Source organism: Phocoena phocoena, chromosome 1 (genome assembly GCF_963924675.1).
Source record: "Phocoena phocoena chromosome 1, mPhoPho1.1, whole genome shotgun sequence".
NCBI classification, from domain to species: Eukaryota; Metazoa; Chordata; class Mammalia; order Artiodactyla; family Phocoenidae; genus Phocoena; species Phocoena phocoena.
The window spans coordinates 121,396,595-121,422,682 of NC_089219.1; the positions used below are offsets into that span (position 1 = coordinate 121,396,595).

Sequence of the window (26,088 nt, forward strand, 5' to 3'; positions counted from 1 at the left end):
CATATAAGAGGGAAGCAGAGGGGGATCTGACCACACAGAGAAAGAAGGCAATGGAAGCAGAGACTTGATGCTAAGCTGCTGCTACTAAACAAAGAGGAGGGGCCATGAGCCACAGAATGCAGCTCTAGAGACTGGAAAAGGAGGGGAAAGATTCTCTCCTAGAGCCTACAGAGGGAGCATGCCCTGCCAACACCCTGGTTTTTGCCCAGTGAAACCATTTTGGACTTCTGACCTCCAGAACTACAAGATAATAAATGTGTTGTTTTAAAGTCCCCACATTTGTGGTAATTTGTTACAGCAGTCATACGGAATGAATACAATGAGTTAAGGTCTAGGAATCGGGGACGGAGAGCAGGAAGTGTAAGAGTTAAAGTCCCACATAGCTGGACTGGAACTCTACTCTTCAACTTACTGACTTGGCTGTGGTCCAGGCTTCTCCAATTCTCAGCTTCTTCACCTGAAAATTGGGGCTAACGACTTCCTCATGTTTAGTGTGAGTATTCAATGAGAAGGGAAGTAGCAGATGGATCGCAGGGAGTATTCAAATGTTGGTTCCCTTTCCCTGGCTGTTTTCTCTTCAGAGGAACTGCCAGAAACTTGTCTTCTCCCAGGCGGCTCCTACTGTGGAAGTCACACAAGGACCCAGCGTGACCCCCGAAGACCCAGGGTAAGATCATTGTTGGCCTTGCTCGGTATCACGTATGTGCCCGCTGTGCGAATATCCATCGAGAGAGGCTGATTCAATTGTTCTCATCCTCTAACTACAGTTTCTGCCCATCATAATAGATAATCAGATGCAGGCCCAGTAACAAGAACCATCCCTTACCTCTTAGCTACTGTGATTATTAATTTTACATGTCAACCTGACTGGGCGATGGGATGCCTAGGTATGTCTATGAGGGTGTTTCCAGAAGAGATCAGCATTTGAACTGGTGAACTGAGTAACGCAGACGGCCCTCCCCATGTGGTGGGAATCATCCAATCCATTCAGGGCCCAAATAGAACAAGAAGGCAGAAGAAGGGCAAACTCACTCTCTCTGCTTGAGCTGAGACATCCATCTTCTGCCCTCAGACAGCAGCACTCCTGGTTTTACACCACCAGCTTTCCTGGATCTCGAGCTTATGGAGAGCAGACTGTGGGCCTTCGCAGCCGCCATAATCACGTAAGCCAATTCCTATAAGAAATCTTCTCTTATACGTATCTGTTCTATTCTATTGGTTCTGTTTCTCTGGAGAACCCTAATACCACTATTAAATCTAAATTATTCCCCTGAAGGGAAGATAAGAGGGCAAGATGAGGATCACTGCAACAGTCTGAGAAGTCACCATGATCTGACAGCCCTTTAAGGACAGGCCCAGTTTATCTGGTCTGGGAAGAACATGGAGCCCAGAAGTCTGAATGGGCCACTGAAAGTTCATTACAGCAACAGAAGCCTGCCCACATGTACTCACTGCAAAGAAGGTCAAATCCTCTGCCTTAAACGTTTAACTTTAGCCCTATCCTGTGTCCTCCTATAACCCTGAGATGTGTATAGCTTCAAAACATGACACTGAAAGGACTGACGGTATGATTTATTTAGTTCCAGTATACTGCAGTGGATTACAAATAATCTGTACGTTTAAAAGGAAACTCTTCTGTCATAAGAGAGCAAGCTGTAACTCAAGGACTGGAGCCGGTTTCCCCCATCCCCACAGCGCTGGCTCTGGCCAGTCAGCATTCACACCAAACAGACCCGTCTATTAATAAGCCAAGCCCTCTCTCCCGACTGCCAGCCTTCTGAATGGAATGACAAGGGGCCATCTCTTTAAAAACGTCAAGGAGCAGAAATCTCTGCTGATTCCCCCAGGAACCTCTATAAAGGCACGGGTTCTTTAAAGCAAGCTAGAGAATGAACCTGTCAGTGGGTCGGCTCTGTGGAAGAACAATCCTGGTCCCTCCCCCTGTTTTCCAGTAGTGGCTAGTGGCTCTCAAAGATTTCCCAGAAATTTGCTTTAAGGAAAATCACAGCTTTCTTGATTAGCATCTAAAAGGCACTTACGCACATTTTCACTTAGGAAACTGATTGAGAGATGAAGAGTAACACTGAACCATTCTCTTATCCTGAATGGCCAACATTCTGGATCTAAACTGGTAGGTGGCTGCACCGCCGCGGTCAAGAGAGCCGCTTCTCATTATTCCCAGGCCCGGCCGTGTTCACTGGCTTCTCTGTACGTTTTCAAAAAGCAGACTCCACGTCACCCATCTCCACGCACACAGTCTTTAGTTGTGAATAATATTCAATTGTCACACGGCCATTCTCTCTGCCAAACCCTGAAAGGAAGAGAAGGGGTGAGGGTGAGCCATTGCGGTAATCCAGCCACAGTGACCTGCAGAAACAGGCACGGCTCCCAGGGCTGGAGAAGAGTGCAGAGCCAAGAAGTTCTGGGATCAAGTCCTCAACTGCATGTATTAGCTGTGGAGCTAGACGTGGGAAAAGTGACACACTAGCCTTCGGGGACGGGGAAATATTTAGGTTTCATTTCTTACCAGTACGACTCTTAACTTCTAGTATCTACTCTTCTAGGCTAAGGTCTAAAAATGTTCAGACTTTCTTATCAAGCATTAGAGCATTCTCTACAATTATCAACCTGATGCCTTTGAAAGTCAGTGCTAACTTAGAACTTAACTCTACATAATAGGCTTATTAACCTTCTCTTATACTAAATCTGTAAGAGCACCTACTATTTATACTCTGTCCACTCACGTGGGGAGTGGACCCTTTAGGCTCTCAGGTTACTCAAAGCCAAGACACTGCCCAATCAATAGTAGATGAGGTTACAGGACAGCCTTCCTTGTGTCCCCTACCCCAGACTGAGGCAGGCTCTGCATCCTAAGAGCAAGGCCCAGTCTCCAAAAATGCACATCTCCAGGGGGCATCATTCCAAATGCGACATACACAATGGCCCTGCTAAGGCCTCACTCTGCCTTTTGTTCCTTTCCAAATCCTCTCAGCATGGAGCCCACTGGGCATGTTAGGCCAGCTTTCTGTCCCTCTCATCTCATATAGGCATATCCATGGGCACTGATCCAAAGATTCAGGTTTAGGGAAGGGAAAGCTGGCCTCAGAGGCCCCACTGAGGCCAAAGCTGCAGATTCCAAACAAACTGAGGGTTATGAATTAATAAAACAGAGCCTTGGTTCCTACCCTGCCTTTAGGTCTGTGTTACAGCTCCTCCAGGTACCCCATAGGGACAAGGATGACTAGTGAAGTATGACTAGAGAATGCCAGAATGATACCAAACGCAATACCAAATAAAACTGTCAAATTAACACCCACCATCTCATCATCATTCATCCGTGTTTATGTGTTTGCCAACACGGTGATGGCCATAAATATCTGCCAGGAGAGTAGGGGTCGGACTCTTAGAATGGTGCACCTACAAAGTCCAAACCAATTTTCATACAGAATTGGTGAAATTAGCAACAAACTCCAAAGAAAGAACCTCAAAGTAATGGCTATGTTCCTGATGCCTCAAATCTCCTAACAGACTAGATTTACAAACTTGCCATGGTTAGAACGCCTAGGGGTGGTTTTACACTTAATGGCAATCACAGACTGTGAGGAAAAAGTAATCCTACCCACGAGATAAACCTTTTTCAGATATATGTCAGCTGTTCACAATCCAGTCTACACCTCAAAGACTTCTGGAGAGCTTCTGGAAAAAATAAAGATGCTCAGCTTCCATTCCTAGAGACGGATACAATGGGCCTGGGGAGGACCAGGAATTCATATACTTTTCCAGGTGATTCTGATACACACACAGGTTTAGGAACCTGTTCCATAAGGACTGAATTATGACCAGTGTTTCTAGAGACGGGGGTTTGCTTTCAGGGTTCCCAGATCCTCACCTGACTTCTTATATCCACCAAAGGGCAACTCCACTGGGCTGACATTATAGTTGTTAATGAAGCACATTCCAGCCTGAAGCTCAGCCACCACTCTGTGGGCACGCTGGATGTCCCTATGAAGAAAAAAATGCATTGGTTATTCACAGTTTCTTTTGCTACAATCTTACCAGGAAAAGTTAGACGGTCACTTCTAAGGGTCTCAAAACATTGCCAAATTCTTGTTTCTTCAAACTGTGTTTTAAAATCTTATACCATCCATGCAAAATAGATAAGGATTTGAATTTTATAGTCTCATCCAAACGCATGTATAAAATAAGCAGCAGCAACAAGGATGCCAAAACAATTCAATGGGGGAAAATAGTCTTTTCAACAAATAGTGCTAGAACAACTGGATATACATATGCAAAAGAATGAAGGAAGATCCCTTTCTTACACTACACGCAAAAATTAACTCAAATGGGTCACTGACCTAAAATGTCAGAGTGAAAACCACAGAACTCTTTGAAGCAAACAGGAATAAATCTTCAAGACCTTCGGTTAGATACAATCTTCTTAGACATGACACCAAAAGTAACAGATACAGAAAAAACAGAATAATTACACTGACAAAATTTTAAAATTTTGTGCTGCAAATGAGACTATCAGGAAAGTAAAAAGACAACTCACAGAAATGCAAATTAAAACTGATACAAGACACCACTGCACAACCTCTAGGATGGCTAAAATCAAGAGAACCGACAATAACAATTGCTGGCTAGGATGTGGAGAAACTGGAACCCTTATAAATTGCTGATGGGAATGTAAAACGGTACTGCCACTTCGGAAGACAGTTTAGCAGTTCCTCAAACAGTTAAACACAGAGTCACCATAGGATCCAGCAATTCCACTCCTGGGTATATACCAGAAATGAAATATACAAATATCCACACAAAGACTCATATATGAATGCTCACAGAAGCATTATTCATAATAGCCAAAAAGTAGAAACAGCCCAAATGTCTATCAATGGGTCAATGAATAAACAAAATGTGATATATCCATACTACAGAATATTACTCAGTAGTAGAAAGGAATAAAGTAGTGATACATACTATAACAGTAAATGAACTTTGAGAAGAAGCCAGTAGATGAACTAAGAGAAAGAAGCCAGTCGTGAAGGGTACATACTGTATGATTTCATCTACGTAAAATATTCAAAATATGCAAATCTATAAAGACAAAGTAGATCAGTGGTTGCCAGGGACTGAGGGGAGGGGAAAATGCAGAGTAACTGTTATTGTTCTTAGAATGAAGAAAATGTTCTAAAATTAGATTATGACAGTTGTACAATCTGTAAATATACTAAAAACTATTGAATTGTACAATTTAAATAGGTGAATTGTTTGGTACATGAATTATCCCAACAAAGCTGTTTAAAAAAAGAAAAAAAGGAGTTACCCTCCTTTGTAACTGGCCTTTGTCTGTATTTTGGTGGTGAAGCAAAGCAAGAGGAGAGACTTATCCCACTCAATCCTCAAATCAAAAAAAGCAGCTCCTGGGACTTCCCTGGTGGTGCAGTGGTTAAGACTCCACACTCCCAATGCAGGGGCCCTGGGTTCGATCCCTGGTCAGGAAACTAGATCCCACACGCATGCTGCAACTAAGAGTTCACATGCCACAACTAAAGAGCCCGCCTGCCACAACTAAGGAGCCCACGTGCACAATTAAGACCCAGCACAACCAAATAAATAAATATTTTAAAATATACATATATATACAAAAAAAAAAAAAAAAAGAGCAGCTCCTGGGAATTCCCTGGCGGTCCAGTGGTTAAGACTTTGTGCTTTCACTGCCAAGGGCCTGGGTTCAATCCCTGGTCGGGGAGCTAAGATCCCGTAAGCTGTGAGGCACAGCCCCAAAAAACAAAGCAAAACAAAACAAAACAAGCAAAAAAGCAGCTCCTCAGAGAGGACTTTTAGGGTAGTGAAACTACCCTGTATGATATTACAACAGTGAGTACAAGTTATTATACATTTGTCCAAACCCATAGAATGCACACCAAGAGTGAACCCTAATGTGGACTATAGTCTTTGGGTGATAAAGATGTGTTCATGTAGCTTCATCAATTCTAACAACTGTTCCACTCTGGTGGGGGATGTGGATCATGGGGGAGGCTATGCATGTGTGGGGCAGGAGTAGCTGGGAAATCTCTGTACTTCCACTCAGTTTTGCAGTGAACCTAAAAGTGCTCTTAAAAATAAAGTCTATTAAAAAAAAAAAAGTAGCTCCTCATTTTTTTCTTCAGAACTCAAAAAGAAGCTACTACATCAGGTCTTCAAGGGAGACTTGGGTCTTCCATCCCACGTTCCTGACCACAAATCTACAAAAAATAATAACCTTGTATGTCACTAAAGAAACAGCATAATCCCAAGTGTAAACAGTCTTAGAAAACTGCCTACTACTGCCAAAGACTAATCAGATTTTGTACATATACAAGCAACCTACAAGAATTTTCTAAGAAATTTTTCTCCGAAATCACTTTTTGTTTTTCTTATAGTGGTTAAAGTTTATGTACAAAGATATTAATCCCAACATTACTTGCAACAGTTAAAATTGGAAATAGCACCCTAAATACACAACAATAGAAAAAAGGCCCACATGTGTTACAATGCATTCCAATTTAGGGACTTCTATAAAGCTAAAAATCATGGCTTTGAAGGATACTGCCCAGTATTCATATGCTTATGGATTTCTAAATTCCTTGACATACATGTTTTTAACAGGCACCTAACATGATGCTTTACATAGATCAGAAACTTAAATTATTTATTCAATGTATGAATGAAAAAAGGATAGAATTTTCATCAATAAAGCTAATAGCTTAATTTAAACTCAACACTAGGGTTCTCTGGCTATTCAGGGCTAACTGTGAAATGCTACTTTGCCATCTTTTGACTTTAGCTGAAGCAAATAGAAAGTGCTGATGAAAATGCAGTGAGGGCAAACTCCAGTGAGGGAATAAGATCAATTAAATATCTAAGAAGACACTGCAGCCCCATTTCTTCAAAGCCACTTGGGGTGTCCTTCCCCACCTACCTGGTGAAGACACCAGCTGCTAGTCCGAAAGTGGTATCATTGGCTCTTTCCAGAACCTCAGCTTCAGTGTCAAATGATAAAATGGACATAACCGGTCCAAAAATCTCTTCTTTCACACAGGTCATGTCATCTCTACAATTAGCTGCAAACATTATTAAAAAACCAAACATCAGCAAAGGAATGATTATTTCTGGCACGTTAAAATTTCCTGTTCATAGTAAACAGTGAATACACGGCTTTAGAGAAATTTCAATGTGACATTTTCAGTGTGAATATAAATCCGAGCATCCTTTCTGCATGACGATTTAACACTACATATTAAGGAGCCACGGCCTCTGTGTTCATTCTAAATCTACTTTTTTGAATTCATCATAAGGAAATAGCTAATGAGGTGTACAAGGATGTACATACAAGGACTTCCATCACAACATCCCTGTGACAGTCAAAACTAGAAGCAACACACTAGACATCCAAAATAGATGGGATGATCACGTGAATGGTACACAACCCAATGATGAACTTCTATGAAGCATCAAAAAGTAATGTTTCGGGGCTTCCCTGGTGGCACAGTGGTTGGGAGTCCGCCTGCCAATGCAGGCGACACAGGTTCGTGCCCCGGTCCGGGAGGATCCCACATGCCGCAGAGTGGCTGGGCCTGTGAGCCATGGCCACTGAGCCTGTGCGTCTGGAGCCTGTGCTCCGCAACAGGAGAGGCCACAACAGTGAGAGGCCCGCATATCGCAAAAAAAAAAAAAAAAAAAAAAAAGTAATGTTTTGGAGACTTCCCTGGTGGTCCAGTGTTAAGAATCCGCCTTCCAATGCAGAGGACGCGGGTTTGATCCCTGGTTGGGGAACTAAGATCCCACATACCGCAGGGCAGCTAAGCCCGCACGCCACAACTGGAGAGCCCACGCGCCCCAACTACTGAGCCTGCGTGCCCTGGAGCCCACATGCCACAACTACAGAAGCCCACGTGCCACAACTAAAGAAGCCCATGCACCACAACAGAGACTCAGCGCAGCCAAAAAAAAAAAAAAACGGTGTGTGTGTGTGTGTGTGTGTGTGTGCGCATGTGTGTGTATAGGATGCACTCCAAATGAATTAAAATGATTACTAAAAAAGAGAAGTAATGTTTTTGAAGAAAATAAGTAAATGCTCATGATTAACATTCACTGAAAAGGTACAAACTGTATATATCCTCCCAATTTCTGTTAAAATGTTACACATGACTAACATTTTTTATATTTTTTCACATTTTCTTAATGACTCTGATATGATTAGAACGAGAAACAATATTTTTAAAAAAGAAAATACAATGTAAAAATAATAACTTAGATATAACTGAAGGAGTGTTCATTTCATATGAAAATGTACTTAAGTTTTTAAGTGGCTAAATCCCTAAAAAGATTAAATTCACACTTGACATTTTAAAATATGCATATATGTCTAAAGAAGCTCATATATTTAGATGTGAAATACTGAACCTCACTGACCCTCAAGACAGTGGTGCTTTTATCCACACTTTGGCTGAAGAACAGCTCACCTCAGTGCTGGAAACCACGCATGGAGTGAGATATGTTGTTTGTAAGGTTGTGTGATACATGTAAACAATGTGGAGGCAGAAAAACAGCTTGACAACCCTACTTTAAACACCAGCTTTCCACTAGCCAAAGCTAAAAACCAACTTCTCACATATCTACAAAGAGGAGGACTCTAAAATCTCATGAGAGATGAATCAGAGCTTGTGCATACAAAGTAAGAACAGCACTCTGGTCGTGTGTATGTTACACTGTACTCTGGGGACACCTAAACTATCTTCAAAGGTATATTAAATAATTTTAGGTTGTGTTTAAGGATAGTTTATTATAATCTGAATCTTTGAAAATTACTAATCCACATACAATTTTTAGGGAAATTGTTAGCCAGAATATTAAATTACTCAAGATAATTCATTACCCGACAGTCCCAGAATACAGTTTGTCTTACACAGGTTGATAACACAGTATGGCTCTGTGTGCAATGCATTCTATATTGGAGAGTCAAAAGAGATGAGGGGATAAAGCGGCAGCTGATGTTACGAGAAAAGAAAAGGTTCCTGCCCCACACATAACACTCATTATACTTTAGCCCCAAATCTCAAGTAAATGAATCTAAAGATTGAGGTTCTGGAGTCATTCTCCAGTCATTTTATATGTGTAAAAATGTACTGAGGACTTATTAACATGCAGATCTCAAGGTCCTGGACCCTGAAAGTGACATTTGGGGGTCTAGGGCAGGGAAGAGAAATCTGCATTTTTAACAAGTTTTCCAAGTGATACTGACACTGTAGATGACAAACAAGGCTTTCAGAATCACTAGAATGAAGTTAAGGTAGTTAGCTCCCTGTCCTTTGCATAGGTTCACAGTTTGTTTAAAAACATTTTTTTTCCTAATTGTAAAATACATGCTCTCTGTAGAAAATCTGTAATATTCAGAAATGCACAAAGTATAATAAAAAATCACCTTTAATCCCAGCATCTAGAGAAATCCACTATCAATATTATGATGCAGACTTCCCTGGTGGCACAGTGGTTAAGAATCTGACTGCCAATGCAGGAGACACGGGTTCGAGCCCTGGTCTGGGAAGATCCCACAGGCCACGGGGCAACTAAGCCCGTGCACCACAACTACTGAGCCTGTGCTCTAGAGCCCGTGAGCCACAACTACTGAGCCCCCGTGCCACAACTACTGAAGCCCATGCACCTAGAGCCCATGCTCCACAACAAGAGAAGCCAGTGCAATGAGAAGACCACACACGACAACGAAGAGTATCCCCCACTCACCACAACTAGAGAAAGCGCGTGTGCAGCAACGAAGACCCAACACAGCCAAAAATAAATAAATAAAATGAATTTATTTAAAAACAAAAAACCTGATTCCTTTTAAAAAAAAATATGATGCATATTCTCTGTTCCTTCTTTTTCCCGTGCACATATTTGATTTTTAATAGATTTGGGATAATACCATATACACTACTGTTTAACCTGTATTTTCTATGTAAAAACATATAGTAAGTTTTCCCTCTTCCTTAAGAGCTACAAGCTAATCCATGGCATGGATGCTAAATTCACAGCCCTTAAACCTCAGCAGATCTTTAGCTTTTTAGCAAGACCTAAAAGGTTAAACTGTACCAAATATCAAGGGTTGAAAAGTGTGACACCACTATCGACCTCAGGGACAAAAATCAGCTGAATCTATCTTCAGGATAAGGTGTAAGGAATTATACAACATAATTCCATCTATATATAGGTTTTTAAAGTCAAGGAAACTAGCAATATTTTTATAGGAGATACTAACATACAATATAAAATGACAGAGAAAAGTAAATGACAACAACAACATCTAGAATAGTGTCACCCCCAGTAGAAGAGAAGGAGATGGGTGTGAGGACAGTAGGATGACCACATACTTGACTGTCCAAACCAGGAGATTTTTCAGATTGAAAGGAAGTGCTAAAACTATTATATCATATAATTTTTGAAAATATTAATATATTGTCCAACAAATTGGTTTTATTATATTGATGACCTAAAGTTCAAAGAAAAGCACATTCTTTACCAACTTTCTTGAGAAAAGAAATTCATTACTGAATTTTTAACAAACATGCCCTTTCATTTTTTTGGAGTGCCTTGATTCTAGAACAACAGCTGTACACCCAGTTAAGTCCCATGTAACTGATATCATTGTCCAAGAAGAGAAGGGGCACACATGAGGCTTCTAAGGTAAGGGAGAACTTCTACTCCTTAAATCTGAGTAGCAGGGACACACAGTTTGGCAACCCTTGCCTTATACCATATACACAGTTTATAAATATTCTTGTCTATCTGACATTTAATTCAAACTGTTTAAAAGCAAACAAGAGGACATACTTAACACACAAGGTCTCATGTAATACCCATCCTTTAATTTGGGATCTTCAGGTACGTAGAGGTCTCCACCACATAATACTTTAGCACCCTGCCAAAAAAGAACGCATATTTTATGTTAAACATAAAACCCCAATATGCATTCCCGAAATGCCACTTGTGTCCTGAACAAATGCATACTTAGTCACTCCACTGCAAGTACAATGCAGAATACAGCTCCCAAATGGATATGACCATAGGAAAGAAGCATAGAGCAAGTAACCTAGGAGTAACTACCCCTCCCCCTCCTCTCATCTCACCTCCACTTGTTTCTCACCTGCTCCTTTGCCACTTTAACAAACCCAAGGACTCGCTCCAGATGTGGTCGGTTGATCAGGGGACCCATCCTTGTATCTTCCAGAAGGGGATCTCCAATTTTTATCCTTTGGGTCTGTTTCACCACTTCCTCTGAAAATTGATCAAGAATTTCCTTTTGCACAAATACCCTTGTACCATTACAACAAACCTAAAGGACAGACACATAAAAATTTATATGTAGATGAGGGGGGAAAAAGGAAAAGGATAAAAAGTTCAACAGCTTTAAATTTAAAAGAGACAACATACTTTCTTTAAAGGTTAGTTCCACTTCTAAAAATTATCACCATACTGAATAGGATCACACATGTAATTGTGGACATAGTACCCCACACACAAACTCTCTGCCCTATGAGAAAAAAGCTATGCCTTTGTTTTTGTATAAATTTCCTTAAAGCAATTAATAGATCCATATGACCCACAGGACTTCTATTTCTTCATCTCAGATCCTCAATTTGGCTGTATATTTTGAGAGTAGGAGGTAAGAGTGGAAGGGACTGAAGAGTAAAAATAGATCAAGAACTGAGGCCTTCAGTCTAATAAAAACCTAGGGTGGTTCAGAGTCAATGTTTGTCTCTAAAAACACAAGTAATGGGACTTCCCTGGTGGTGCAGTGGTTAAGAATCCCCCTGCCAATGCAGGGGACATGGGTTCGATCCCTGGTCCAGGAAGATCCCACATGCCACAGAGCAACTAAGCCCATGCGTCACAACTAGTGAGCCTGCACTCCAGAGCCTGCGAGCCACAACTACTGAGCCTGCGTGCCACAACTACTGAAGCCCGTGCGCCTAGAGCCCATGCTTCGCAACAAGAGAAGCCACCACAATGAGAAGCCCACACAGCGCTATGAAGAGTAGCCCCTGCTCGCTGCAACTAGAGAAAGCCCGCACGCAGTGCTAAAGACCCAACACAACCAAAATTTTAAAAAAACACACACACAAGTAATGACTATTTAGACCCTCCCAAAGACATGAGACATAAATACTACTCAAATGATATCAGAACAGTAGAACAGAAAAGAAAGTCCAAAAATAGATCCAAGTACTCAAGGAAATTTAGTTTACAATAAAGGTGGAATCTAAAACCACTAGAGTAAAGATGAATTAGTAACAAGTGGTCCCACTGGTTAACCATGTGGAAAAAAAGATACAATCTCATACTGTACATAGGAGTAAACCCCAAATGTATAAGGAATCTAAATATAGAATAAAAAACCAATTACCAAGAGAAAATATAGGTGAATTCTACTATAACCTAGGTGCAGGAAAAGGTTTTCTAACTAGTACTCAAAATCTAGGTGCAGGGCTTCCCTGGTGGCGCAGTGGTTGAGGGTCCGCCTGCCGATGCAGGGGACGCGGGTTCGTGCCCCGGTCTGGGAGGGTCCCGCATGCCGCGGAGCGGCTGGGCCCGTGGGCCATGGCCGCTGGGCCTGCGCGTCAGGAGCCTGTGCTCTGCAACGGGAGAGGCCACAACGGTGAGAGGCCCATGTACCGCAAAAAAACAAAACAAAAAACAAAAAAAAAAAAAAAAAAAAAATCTAGGTGCAATGAAAGAAAAAAATGATAAATTTGACTACATAAAATCAATAATCTTTTGCATGGCAAAAACATCCTAAACAAAGCCAAGACAACAAACTGGAAGAAAACATTTACAACGTACATCACAGATAAAGGGTACTATCACCAATATTTAAATAACTTATAAAAACTGAGGGAAAATCAAAACTAATAGTATAACACACCAAAAAAAGTGAACTTGGGAATTCTCTGGCAGCCCAGTGGTTAGGACTTGGTGCTTTCACTGCCAAGGGCCCGGGTTTGATCCCTGGTTGGGGAACTGAGATCCTCCAAGTGTTGCAGCACGGCCAAAAAGAAAAAAAGTGAACTTCACTATGTGTGAATAAGAAAAAAATCTCTACAAAAAGAATTGAAGGAAATGACTAGATGTTCAATATAAAATTGGATAAAAGTTATGCACAATTCACACACACACATATAAATGGTCCTTAAGCCTAGAAAAGATGTTCAATCTCGTTCATAATTAGATAATTGAAATTAAAACTACAGTGAAGTATCACCCCTTACCTTGTGAGGAAATAGGCACACATATATTGTTGGTAGGAATGCAAGTTGGTCCAACCCATTTGGAGGGGAATATGGCACTATCTTACAAAATTATATATGCACTCAACATCACTAATCATAAGGGAAATATAAATAAAAACCTACAGTGAGATACTACTTCACATCTACTCTGATGGCTGTGACCAAAAAAACCAGAAAATAACAAGTATTGGCAAGGATGTGGAGAAATTAGAGCCTTTGTGCATTGTTGGTGAGAACGTAAAATGGTGCAGCTGCTGTAGAAAACAGTATGGCAATTCCTTGAAAAATTAAACACAGAATTACTATATGATCTAGAAATTCCACTTCTGGGTATATACCCAAAAGAAGTGAAAGTGGGGACTTGAATAGATATTTGCACATCAATGTTCACAGCAATACTAGTCACAATAGCCAAAGGTAGCAGTAACCTAAATGTCCACCGGTAGATGAATGGATAAAGAAAATGTGGCATACATATACAACGGGATATTATGCAATCTTGAAAAGGAAGAAAAATCTGACACATGCTACAACATAGATGAACCTTAAAGACCTTAAGTTAAGTGAAATAAGCCAGATACAAAAGGACTAATACTGTTTGATTCCACTTATAATGAGATACCTAGAATAGTCAGATCCATATAGATAGAAAGTAGAATAGTGGTTACTGGGGACTGGGAAGAAAAGGATACATGAAGTTATTGTTTAATGTGTAGAGTTTCAGTCCTATAAGATGAAAAGAGTTCCAGAGGTGGACGGTGGTGATGGCTGCATAACAGTGTGAATGTACTTAATGCCACTGGACTGTCCACTCAAAAATGATTAACACGGTCAATTTTATATTATATATATTTTACCACAAAAAAATAAGCACAAAAAATTACATTTACCACTTCTAGGAATTTACTCTGAAAATATATCTCCAACAATGTGAACACACACGTGCACGAGGTTATTCACTGCAGAACTGTTTGTAATCACAAAATACTGGAAACTAAATGCCCATCCAAAAGAGAGTAGTTGAATAAACTAACAGCTATACAAGGAATTATACTACACAGCTATAAAGAAGAAAGAAGATTTCTATGAAATGAAGTGATTCCCAGGTGAAAAAAGTGAAACAGTAATTCTGCTATCTTTTGTGTTGAGGAAAGAAGAGAAAATAAGAAATATACAAGTACCTGGTCATTTGTGTAAAAAGAAATAGGAAGGAAAAATGAGAAACAGGTTTGGTTGGATAGGGATGGATTGGAAGAAGGAGGGAACGGGAATGGGTAGAAGGGATAGGAGGAGTGCCATTTGTTTCCTTTTTTGGTAAAATTCTGACATTTAGAACCATGTTAGTATTTCGCCTAAAGCAAGGATGGGTGAAAATAAACCCCAAATGAAATACAAACAGAAATGAATAAACTCATTATTTAAAATGAGTATCATAACCATACTGAAGGGGGTGGTGAAGGAAGAACTGACTCATTAACTTCTGAACACAGAATTTTAACTGTACCCCAGGCTAAAGAAAAAAAGAGTTGTAAAAAAAAAATGTTGTACTCTAGTTAGAAGATTTTTCACAGTAGTGTACTTTCACAAATCTGAAACTATTATAAACATATTCTAGGACGGAGTAATTACATATATTGTGAGTAATGGAAGCTAAATGTCTCACTGTCAGAGAAGGAAATTATAAATATGAAAGGGAGGAGGCTAAAATAAACCTTGCAGTATTGGAATGATTGGAAATATCTGTATAAACTTATAGTTATTAATATAGATGGATACATAAATAGATGTGTGTGTACATACATACACATATGCCAAATATATATTTCCTGGCTCTGGCCTCTGAGAAGACATATGAGCAATGATACTCCAGTAGAAACGAGTACAGCTGGCACCCAGATCTTGGTTTCTAAATACCACCTACCACTAAATGCGACCAAGCCTCCTTAGAGAAACGGCTCATTACAGAGCTCCACCAGAGAAAGCACAAGACGTGTCTAGAACACCTTGCTGTGTCAGGAAGTAAAGAAGTGCTCAAAGAATAATGAGAACATATCAAAAAGTCACAGAAAGAGGCTCCCACTATCTGAATCTGCAATTATTTGAGCATCAAAATAAATAATACTAGTAATGGGTTATAACTTGCAGAATGAAATAAGAATCCATTGGTCCATGCTGATATAATGAATGAAAAACAAACAAGGGAAAAGGAAAAAAGTTCTTTCTTGTAATAGACAGTGAACTATATAAATGTAGAAGGAGTAACAGAATTGGAAATACACCAATTTTTCTTGGTGACCACCAGAAAAAAATGTTTCCAGCAAACATCAACCAAGGGTGCTAACACTAGCAGGTCAAAGTTTAATAAGGAACAAGATAGTCTCACTTTATCTCCTACAATATACTTATTAACCACAAAGGAAAAAACAGTAACTTTACTGTAAAGACCCACCTTAAGCAAGTGATCAAAGTCAGCAACACCACTGTGAAATATAAAACATCTTTTTTGTGGTGTTTTGCCAAAAATGCATAACCTGAATCCAATTAAAAAAAAAAAACAACAGCCAAAACCTAGACAGACCCAAAATGAGGGACATTCCACAAAATAAATGGCCTGTATTCTTCAAAAATGTCAAGGTCCTGAAAGATAAGAATGACTTCAAAACTGTTCCAGATTAAGTGAGAGTAAAGAGACACAACAAGTAAATGCAATGCATCTTCCTGGATTAGATCTTGGACCAGCAAAAAAAAAAATTGTTTCTAAAAGGACATTAGTCAAACAAATGGAGAAATCTGAATAAGGGCTATAGACTGAGTAACAGTACTACATTAATATCAAGTTATATATTTTACTAAGTATTTTGTGCTTATTTAAAAGAATGCACTTGGTTTTAGGAAATACACATAGGAATGTAGAGGTTAGGGATCTTCTGTCTGCAACTTTCAAACAGATCAGGAAAAAAACAGTAATAATATGCATATGTAGGTATAGACATACCAACAGAATGGTAAATGTGATAAAATGTTAACACTGAGGGACCTGGTTCAAAGATAGATTGGAATTCTTTGTACTATTTGTGCAACTTTTCTGTAAGTCTGAAATTATTTCAAAATAATAAGCTTTAAAACACGTTTTGAGGGCTTCCCTGGTGGCGCAGTGGTTGAGAGTCCGCCTGCCGATGCACGGGACACGGGTTCGTGCCCCGGTCCGGGAGGATCCCACATGCCACAGAGCGGCTGGGCCCGTGAGCCATGGCCGCTGAGCCTGCGCGTCCGGAGCCTGTGCTCCACAACGGGAGAGGCCCCAACAGTGAAAGGCCCGCGTACCGCAAAAAAAAAAAAAAGAAAAATAAAACACGCTGTAAGATGAAGGGGTTGAGATTCCCATTAAACCTCTTCCAGGGTCAGGTACACACCTCGCCTTGCGTGAGGAAGTTGGCCATCAGTGCCCCCTTCACAGCATTCTTCATATCACAATCTGAGAAGATGATCAGTGGAGACTTGCCTCCAAGTTCCAAGGTAACAGGTTTAATTCCTTTAGCTGACATCTCCATGATCTTACAGAACAAGAATAAAAGCATTCAGAAGTCTAACACCAATGAGATTACATGCTACGTTAACAAGATCCTGACCCTCCAAAGTCATCTTGAACTATGCATGACCTGCAGCCTTGTTCTCAGTATACTTTGTCCTCTGTCTACTTGAAATATTCTTTTCCAGAACACTGAAGAGAATCCTCAGAATTGCACTTGATAGTCTGAATAGGGAGTTCATTTAAAAAATACTGTCAATTCCCCTGTCATGGGCAGAAACTCTTTTGTATTACTGTTACTATGTTCAAGGCAGACAGAGTTCAGATCACAAACTAAGGTCAAAACAATGAATCTGAAATAAACTGAGAAAATACCCTTTCTTCTGAGGTGGCTGCTATAGATGAGGTAAGTTACCAAACAATACAAGTGACAGCTCAGGGCCTGCCCTCTCAGACACAGGCAGGAGAAGATGACTCCCATCCCCAATGAGCCTAACACCAGTGGGCTATTCTAATTATCCTTCATACTTTTAAAGCACACTTCAGACCTCTGCCCAATAATACCTACAGACTCCCTGCCAATACAAGCTGGGTAAAATCAGAGGATAAGCCTCCAACATATATTCTGGGGAGGCTTGACACAGCCGGATCTACATGCCATTTATGTTCTCCTATACTGGTCTTATCTTTACCTTTGAGCCAGTGGGCACACTTCCAGTGAAGGAGACTTTGGCCACATCGCGATGCTGACACAGAAACTGGCCTGTGGCAGCCCCTCCCTGCACCACGTTGAAGAGCCCAGGAGGCACGCCGGCCTCAGTATAGACTTCAGCCAGCAGCAGTGTGGACACAGGTGTGAAGGGAGAAGGTTTAAAGACCATGGCGTTACCTGCATTACCAAGACACAAACACAGAAAGACTTTTAAGACAGGATCCTTTGAAGACGGGACAAGAAGACACACCAAGAACAACTCCAATTGTTTCCTTTTTTAAAAATTTAATTAATTAATTAATTTATTTATTTATTTATTTTTGGCTGTGTTGGGTCTTCGTTGCTGCATGCAGGCTTTTTCTAGTTGTGGTGAGCGGCGGCTACTCTTTGTTGCAGTGTGAGGGCTTCTCATTGCGGTGGCTTTTGTTGTGGAGCACGGGCTCTAGGCGCACAGGTTCAGTACCTGTGGCACACGGTCTTAGTTGCTCTGTGACCTGTGGGATCTTCCAGAACCAGAGCTCAAACCCGTGTCCCCCCTGCATTGGCAGCTGGATTCTTAACCACTGCACCACCAGGGAAGTCCCTCCAATTGTTTCCTGTTCCCCATCAAATGCTAGGTCAAAAATGTTATTAATAAGTAAATATATCTTGCTCTTCCCACTTTGGTTTCTCTTATTAAACAGACCCCAAGCCACACACCTGCAGTGTCTCAGCCAATAATACCTTACACTTGCATATCTAGGCCTTTTTGCATATATTAATCTCAGCATTTGCAACAGTAGTAAGAAGTAGGTATGATCAGAGCCATTTTATGAGTTGAAACTGAAGACCAGAAAGGTTAATTAATTTGATGCAAGTACCCTAAACTAGTAACTTAATTCTATTTCTCCTCTATCACAGAGAAATGTGCAAAAAGAACGTGAAGCAGCAAAAAGAAAAAAGCTGCATTTCAATAGAGTGTCCTAATAGTAAAGCTTTTTTAACCTGACAGTTTTTCTAAGGTACGATGTCTTCTTTTCCGACAGATCCTTCTCTTTAAATAGCATGAGAAAACTTTTTGTTAATCAGCCAAAGCTTCTCCGATGGAAGCCTTGTTTATCACTTCTCTTAAGACACAAATGAAGGAGGAAGTTTATCTTCTGCTTCCTAAATGAAGTCAAAACTCCTAAGTGCTACCCCCTACACAGAAATTCATGTCCAGAATTCTTGTCCATAAAGGAAGAGAACTTACAAGTAGCACAAATCTAATTCATTTGACAGTTTAAAAAAGAAAGACCTCCAAGACCAAAATTAACTTTCTTCCTTCCCATAAACAAAAATAAATTAAATAAAAATGGGAATAATGTAGACACGGTCTGTGTGTATAACCTCAAAGCTCCCTAAGGGGTAGGGCAGGGGTGAAACCGTGTCCTGGGAGAAAGGGTGGCTCACATGTAGAGGAATAATCCATTCTTACCACAAGCCAGAGCTGGAGCCGACTTCCAGCAGGCGATCTGAAAGGGGTAGTTCCACGCTCCTATTCCGACACACACCCCTAGTGGTTCCCTTCTGGTGTAACCAAAGGATCCGCCGGGGAGCTGGATGTGTTCGCCTAAGGGGAAAAAGAGGGTAGAGAAGAGTGCAGTACCGCTTGTCCCAAGACTCCACCAGCACCTGGACTCACTCTGGACTTGTCAGACCAGCCCCCTCCCAGGCCCCAGCCACTGGGCTCATGCCACCTCTGTTCTTTTGTTCATTCTAGTCATTCTTACACTGCTTCTGCATGTTCTCTTCACGTAAATAGTCCTTTCTATCCTTCAAAACCATGTTCGTTCAACTCAATATAACCCTCTATAAATTAACCAAGCATCCACTACATAACTTAGATGAAATGAAACAGAAATGGGGAAAGACTCAGCAGCTGAAGAGTCTGAGGACCCTGAAACCTCAGACTTCCGGCTCCCCACAGCCCTCATGGGCCCTGCTAAAGCAGCTGACATGTAAACTGATGTACACTTCCTAGACAAAGAAAATTTTCTGCTAAGTAGGTAAAACTAATAAATATGATGTACTTACTGACTCTTGCAAGAATTGGTTTTTCCACAACCTGTTCTACAGCTCAGGTATGAGGCTAGGTGCTTTACATACATCATCTCATTTAATCCTTATAATAACCAAGAAGATAGAGATTACCATCTCCAGTTTAAATAAAGAAAGATAAAGTAGTTCTCAATGTCACTGAAGTAGAGAGTGATAAGCCCAGGATTTTAACCCAGGCCTGTCTTAATTCCAAAATCTGTACCCTGACCCCCCAGACTCTGCTCTCCTGCCTCCTTGTCAGCTGGTCACAGAAGGCCAGGTGAGGGCTTACCGGCCATGGATCCCGCTAAGCCTGCATAGTACTCCAGGCACTGCCAGGAAGTGTCAATGTCCCAGCGGGCCTCAAAGATGGACTTGCCGTTGTTGATGGTCTCCACAGTGGCAATTTCATCCTTCCGATCCTTTGGGTGAAACAGAAGACCAGATTTAAAACAAATTACCATACACCTCAACACATTCAACAGTCAAACCAGAATACATTGCCCAACTTTTAAAAATAGAAACAGCTTTCACTTTCAATGAAAACAGAAGGAATGGCAATGGGACATTTGGAAGAGAAATAAAACTTATTGCTAAACAGTACCCTGTTCTCCCCATCAAGTAACTGTCACAGATACAAGACCAACACCTCATTTCAAGATCAATTATAAAAGGAATGTTTTGGGGCTTCCCTGGTGGCGCAGTGGTTGGGAGTCCGCCTGCCGATGCAGGGGACACGGGTTCGTGCCCCGGTCTGGGAGGATCCCACATGCCGCGGAGCGGCTGGGCCCGTGAGCCATGGCCGCTGAGCCTGCGCGTCTGGAGCCTGTCCTCCGCAACGGGAGAGGCCACAACAGTGAGAGGCCCGCGTAACGCATAAAAAAAAAAAAAAAAAAAAAAAAAAGGAATGTTTTGAGAAATAAATATTATATATGTACATCTGTATAAATATGTATAGATACATGTGCATGTATAGAGTAAGAACAAACAGTTCTTACTTAGGAAAACTGTACAAAACAGCCAAACACACAATCGGCATTTAAAAGGTTATATACCCACGGCTTTAATTCACCCAAAGAAATGCAGCATGTTAAAATCATAAGATAATCACAAGACAATTATTTTCTAATGCTTAGTACTCATCAATGTTCTTTTCTAATACTGTTTCCAGATGTAGTTTATACAACTTAGAGGTAAGAGAGTCCAGGGATGAAGGAAAAAGTTTGGGAAATTAGACCTAAAAAGAAAAGCTAAATAATGCCCCTAAAGGAGATCAAAATATTGAATATGTAAGAAACAGATATTTGCTATTATGGATCCAATTTAAAATAAACATTGTGGTCAAAATCTAAACATACATAAAAGATGAATCAAATAATTGACAAGAAGATGCATTCTCTTACTAAAACTGGTAATCAGTAAGGCTTACCAGAAGCAAAATGAAATAGCAACAGAAATTAACACAAGCATCTAATTAACACAAACTCTATCAAGATTGAGTACAAATCTCAGAAAAGATGGAAGGAGGAATATGAAAATCAGTATGAAATACATGAAAAGACAGTTTGATAATGATATTTGGACATGTTCTGTTTCTACAAAGACCAGAGGTATAAAGTGCTTTGATTCATTCATTCCATATTTGTTGAATTCCACACATGGCAGAGTAGAATTACTTGAGCTCACCTCCTCTCATGAAAACACCAAAATCACAACTAACTACTGAATAACCATTGACAAAAAAGACTGGAACCTACCAAAAGAGATATCCTACATCCAAAGACAAAGAAGAAGCCACAATGAGATGGTAGGAGGGGGACACTCGCAATCTAATCAAATCCCACGCCCGCCAGGTGGGAGACCCACAAACTGGAAAATAATTATATTGCAGAGGCTCTCCCAGAGGAGTGAGAGTTCTGAGCCCCATGTCAGGCTCCTCAGCCTGGAGGTCTGGCATCGGGAGGAGGAGCCCCCAGAGCACTTGGCTTTGAATACCAGCAGGGCTTGATTGCAGGAACTCCACAGGACTGGGAGAAATAGAAACTCCACTCTTGGAGGGCAGACGCAAGGTCTCACGCACACCAGGACCCAGGGAAAAAGCCGAGACTTCATAGGAGCCTAGGCCAGACCTACCTGCTGGTCTTGGAGGGTCTCCTGGGGAGGCGGAGGGTGGCTGTGGCTCACTGTGGGGACAAGGACACTAGTGGCAGAGGTACTGGGGAGTGCTCATTGGCATGATCTCTCCTGTAGGCCGCCATTTTGACACCAAGACCTGGCCCCACCCAACAGCCTATAGGCTCCAGTGCTGGGATGCCTCAGGCCAAACAACCAACAGGGTGGGCACACAGCCCCACGCATCAGCAGACAGGCTACCTAAAGTCTTCCTGAGCCCACAACGACCTCGAAACACACCCCTTGACATGGCCCTGCCCACCAGAGGGACAAAGCCCAGATCCACCCACCAGTGGGCAGGCACCAGTCCCTCCCACCAGGAAGTCTGCACAAGCCTCTAGACCAGCCTCCTACACGAGGGGACAACACCAGAAGCAAGAGTAACTACAACCCTGAAGCCTGCAGAACAGAGACCACAAACACAGAAAGTTAGACAAAATGAGATGGCAGAGAAATATGTTCCAGATGAAGGAACAGGATAAAACCCCAGAACAACAACTAAGTGAACTGGAGACAGTAACAAATGCAGAATGATTGCCTAAGAAAAAAAGGATAGGTCCAGTCTCTGCCTTCAAGGTTAAGATTTTGCCTTCCAATGCAGGGGGTGCGGGTTTGATCCCTGGTCAGGGAGCTAAGATCCCACATGCCTCACAGCCAAAAAACCAAGAAAAAACAAAATCAAAAAACAAAAAACATAAAAAAGGAAGTTAGTAACTTCTAAATAAATTCTGCAATTACTGAATAGACATGTTCCTTCAGAAAGGATAATTTGTTTACATTCAACACAGTCTAAAATAAATTGCCTTTTAAACCAGCAATTTACCTTCTCTTTCTCTGATTCTACACTCACCAAAACGACTTTTTAACAATTAACTTGTTTCCCAAGTTACTGATACTGGAAAGAGGGTACCTAGAAGGACAACAAGCATCAGTTCTGATGTAACAGTTTTTAACTACGTGTAAGTTATTCCCCTTCTTGGATCTGTTGAGTATGATCAACATGAAACACATTTTCAAAAGGCATGATCAACCGTAAGTGACTTAAACTACATTTCTAGAATGCAAGAAGGCAACTAGTCCCTAAAGAGGAAGTAGGTACTGGTTCACTCATCAGCATGAATACACTGATGAATCAGTATATTACACTTCAAACACATGAAGAAATATTAAACTGGCAAAAGTGAAATGCTGTTGTCTTCCACATTAATACAAGAGTGGACAGACAGGAAGTAATCTGTGACTATTGCTGAAAAGCCTTGGAATATTTACTAAGAAAGGAAGTTTTATTATTATTATTTTGGTAAACAACGGACAGGCAATTAGCTTTGAGGACTGTTTCAAGGTTTGAACTCAAAGAGAAAATTCAATTTATTGGCTGGCCTTTTGAGATTTTTCTTATCTTATTCCAGCATTTTCTACCCTCACAAAAAAGGTTATTTCTAAAAAGCCATTATGAGGGACTTCCCTGGTGGTTCAGTGGTTAAGAATCTGCCTGCCAATGCAGGGGACATGGGTTTGAGCCCTGGTCCGGGAAGATCCCACATGCCGCAGAGCAACTAAGCCCATGCACCACAACTACTGAGTGACAACTACCGAGCCCACGTGCCATAGCTACTGAAGCCCGCGCAGCTAGAGTCCATGCTCTGCAACAAGAGAAGCCACCTCAATGAGAAGCCCATGCACCGCAACAAAGAGTAGCCCCCGCTCGCCACAACTAGAGAAAGCCCGCGCACAACAATGAAGACTCAACGCAGCCAAAAATTTAAAAAATAAAATAAAAAGCCATTATGAGATCTTTCAACATACCTTCAAGGATCATCAAAAGAAGTCCCTGACAAAAACTATCAGAGTCCAAGTGGATCTCTATTGATACTTAATATTGCTTTCAGGGAAATGGTATTCGCTTACCCTCCCAGAATAAGGAGAGCAGAGGGAGAATGGGAAAACAATATAAGTTTCCTGCCCCTACTAGTACAAGAGCCATCACAAAACAAAACTGTCCACCATGACAATGTACTGCTGTTAAGTATTTCTTGGGAAACATGTACTTCCTATCTACCCCTGTCATCCTCTCCACCACCCTGCTTCACATGTGACCTGACCAGGGGTCCTCTGGGATGAAAGAGAAGAAGCAAAGGGCAGGAGACTCACCTCTCTCCTTCACTTCAAACCTCTCAGCAAGCTCAGTGTTTAGCTTTTATAAGAGAACCACCTGAGCAAAGACGTGCCCACTAAACCTTAACAAGCCTGAGCCCCTGATTGCTTTAAGAGGCAGAGCTGAGCAAAGCAGTCACTGAAGGCAAGTGCATAATCTATATACACAATCTTTTTATATGTAAATGTGTTATCACAGTTTTAAAACACATTTTCTCTCTCCTTTGAAAGTCAAACGATAGCTACTTTCATAAGAACACTCCAACTAAGAAATGATTGGGGCCTACCATTAAGATCTTTATAATCTGATAAAAAGCATCAAAAGATTCAAAGTGAAAAAGGAAACATAAGACCAATAAATATACTAAAAAACATTCACTACACTAGGAGTCAATGCGCTCCCAGCTAAGGTGGAGTTACAGGGACCAGATTTAGCCTCCACCTTAAGCAACTAAAAAGACCAGGTAAAATACATGAAACAACAATTTTCAGACACTGGACAGACAGCTCAGGACAGTGATCCCTGAGAGAGGGAAACAAAAGAGGTGAGCCCTACACGTATTCTTGCCTACTGCCTGGAAAGAGTTCATCACAGAGCAGGGAGGAGGAACTTAGGTGGGGCCCAACAGATACTCTGAGTTGAGGAAACAGGTTGGGAGTTCAGGGAGTATGTGATGGCTACAGTCTGCAGGCTGAGTATGGGACAGAAGAGAGCTGCACAGGAGAACCCCAGAGATCCCTCTTAAGTCTTCATCTGAGAACTGGTCAGTTGTGAGGACACTACCCAAGGCCAGGAAAAAAACTAACCAAAAAGGTGAAAAAAATCCCCCAAACTCACACAGGGCCAGGAATAGTTCATGTTCCCACCAGCCACAGTGAGAAAAACCTCACTAATACACAGAGCATCAAGCTAGGTATTCAAAAAGGTATTCAGTAGTGGGGCAAAATTAGCTTCTCTGGTCATACCTAACAAAGCACAGAAGCAAGCCTTGCAAGGATCAAATTGATCCCCAGTAACTTCACTGTGTCCCAGAACAAAGTTCATTAATATTTTTTAAAGTACAAGAATATTCGACATCCAACAACATACAATTCACAATGTCTACTGGTAATAAATTACCAGACATGCAAAATGTAGGAATGTTATATAATGCCTAACCAGGAGGAAAAAAAACAATCAATAGAAACAGAACCAGAATTGAGAGATGACAGAATTAGTAGACAGGGATATAAAATGTTATTATAACTATGTTCCATGTGCTCAAGAAGGCAGAGGAAAACATGAGCATGTTAGGGAGCAACGTGGAGCAACAACAAAAAAGACTCATGTTGAACTTCTAGAGATGAAAAATACACTGGATGGGATTAATAGCAGATTAGACACTATAGAAGAAAAGATAGATGAACTTTAGGCATAACAATGGAAATTACCCAAAATAAAACACATAGAGGAAAAAAATTGTGGAAAAAATGAACAGACCATCAGTGAACTGTAGAATAGTTTCAAGCAGCCCAACATATATGTAATTGGAGGCTCTGAAGAAGAGGAGATATAAAAGGGGGCAGAAAAAAAATATCTGAAGAAATAATAGCCAATATTTTTCAAATTTAACTAAACTGTAAGTGTACAGATTCAAGATCAATAAACTCCAAACAAAAGAAATATAAAGAAAACTGCATCAAAAGCCATAATGATGCACCCCAATGTTCACTGCAGCACTATTTACAATAGCCAGGTCATAGAAGCAACCTAAATGCCCATCGACAGATGAATGGATAAAGAAGATGTAGTACATATATACAGTGGAATATTACTCAGCCATAAAAAGGAATGAAATTGGGTCACTGTAGAGATGTGGATGGACATAGACTGCCATACAGAATGAAGTCAGAAAGAGAAAAATAAATATCATATATTAACACATGTATGTGGAATCTAGAAAATTGGTACAGATGAACCAGTCTGCAAGGCAGAAATAGAGACACAGATGTAGAGAACAAACATACGGACACCAAGCGGGCAAGCGGGGGGTGGTGGAATGAACTGGGAGACTGGGATTGACATATATACACTAATATGTATAAAATAGATAACTAATAAGAACCTGCTGCATAAAAAAATAATTAAATTTTAA

At 40.9% G+C, this 26,088-nt stretch overlaps 1 protein-coding gene across 2 annotated transcripts in view; it reads right to left on the minus strand.

The window, feature by feature from the left end:
* Positions 1–1,986: 1,986 nt before the first annotated feature.
* Positions 1,987–26,088, minus strand: part of ALDH9A1 (aldehyde dehydrogenase 9 family member A1) — a 28,488-nt gene continuing 4,386 nt past the window's right edge. The window contains exons 3-11 of one of the 2 annotated variants that reach the window (XM_065881256.1): positions 19,920–20,049; positions 19,026–19,160; positions 17,550–17,746; positions 16,742–16,882; positions 11,186–11,374; positions 10,873–10,960; positions 6,965–7,106; positions 3,890–4,002; positions 1,987–2,311 (exon numbers count right to left, since the gene is read on the minus strand). In XM_065881256.1, the coding sequence (XP_065737328.1) occupies positions 2,217–2,311; positions 3,890–4,002; positions 6,965–7,106; positions 10,873–10,960; positions 11,186–11,374; positions 16,742–16,882; positions 17,550–17,746; positions 19,026–19,160; positions 19,920–20,049 (1,230 nt within the window). In that variant the 3' untranslated portion in view covers positions 1,987–2,216. The remainder of the gene's footprint in view (positions 2,312–3,889; positions 4,003–6,964; positions 7,107–10,872; positions 10,961–11,185; positions 11,375–16,741; positions 16,883–17,549; positions 17,747–19,025; positions 19,161–19,919; positions 20,050–26,088) is intronic. The other variant, XM_065881265.1, reaches the window with a different exon arrangement.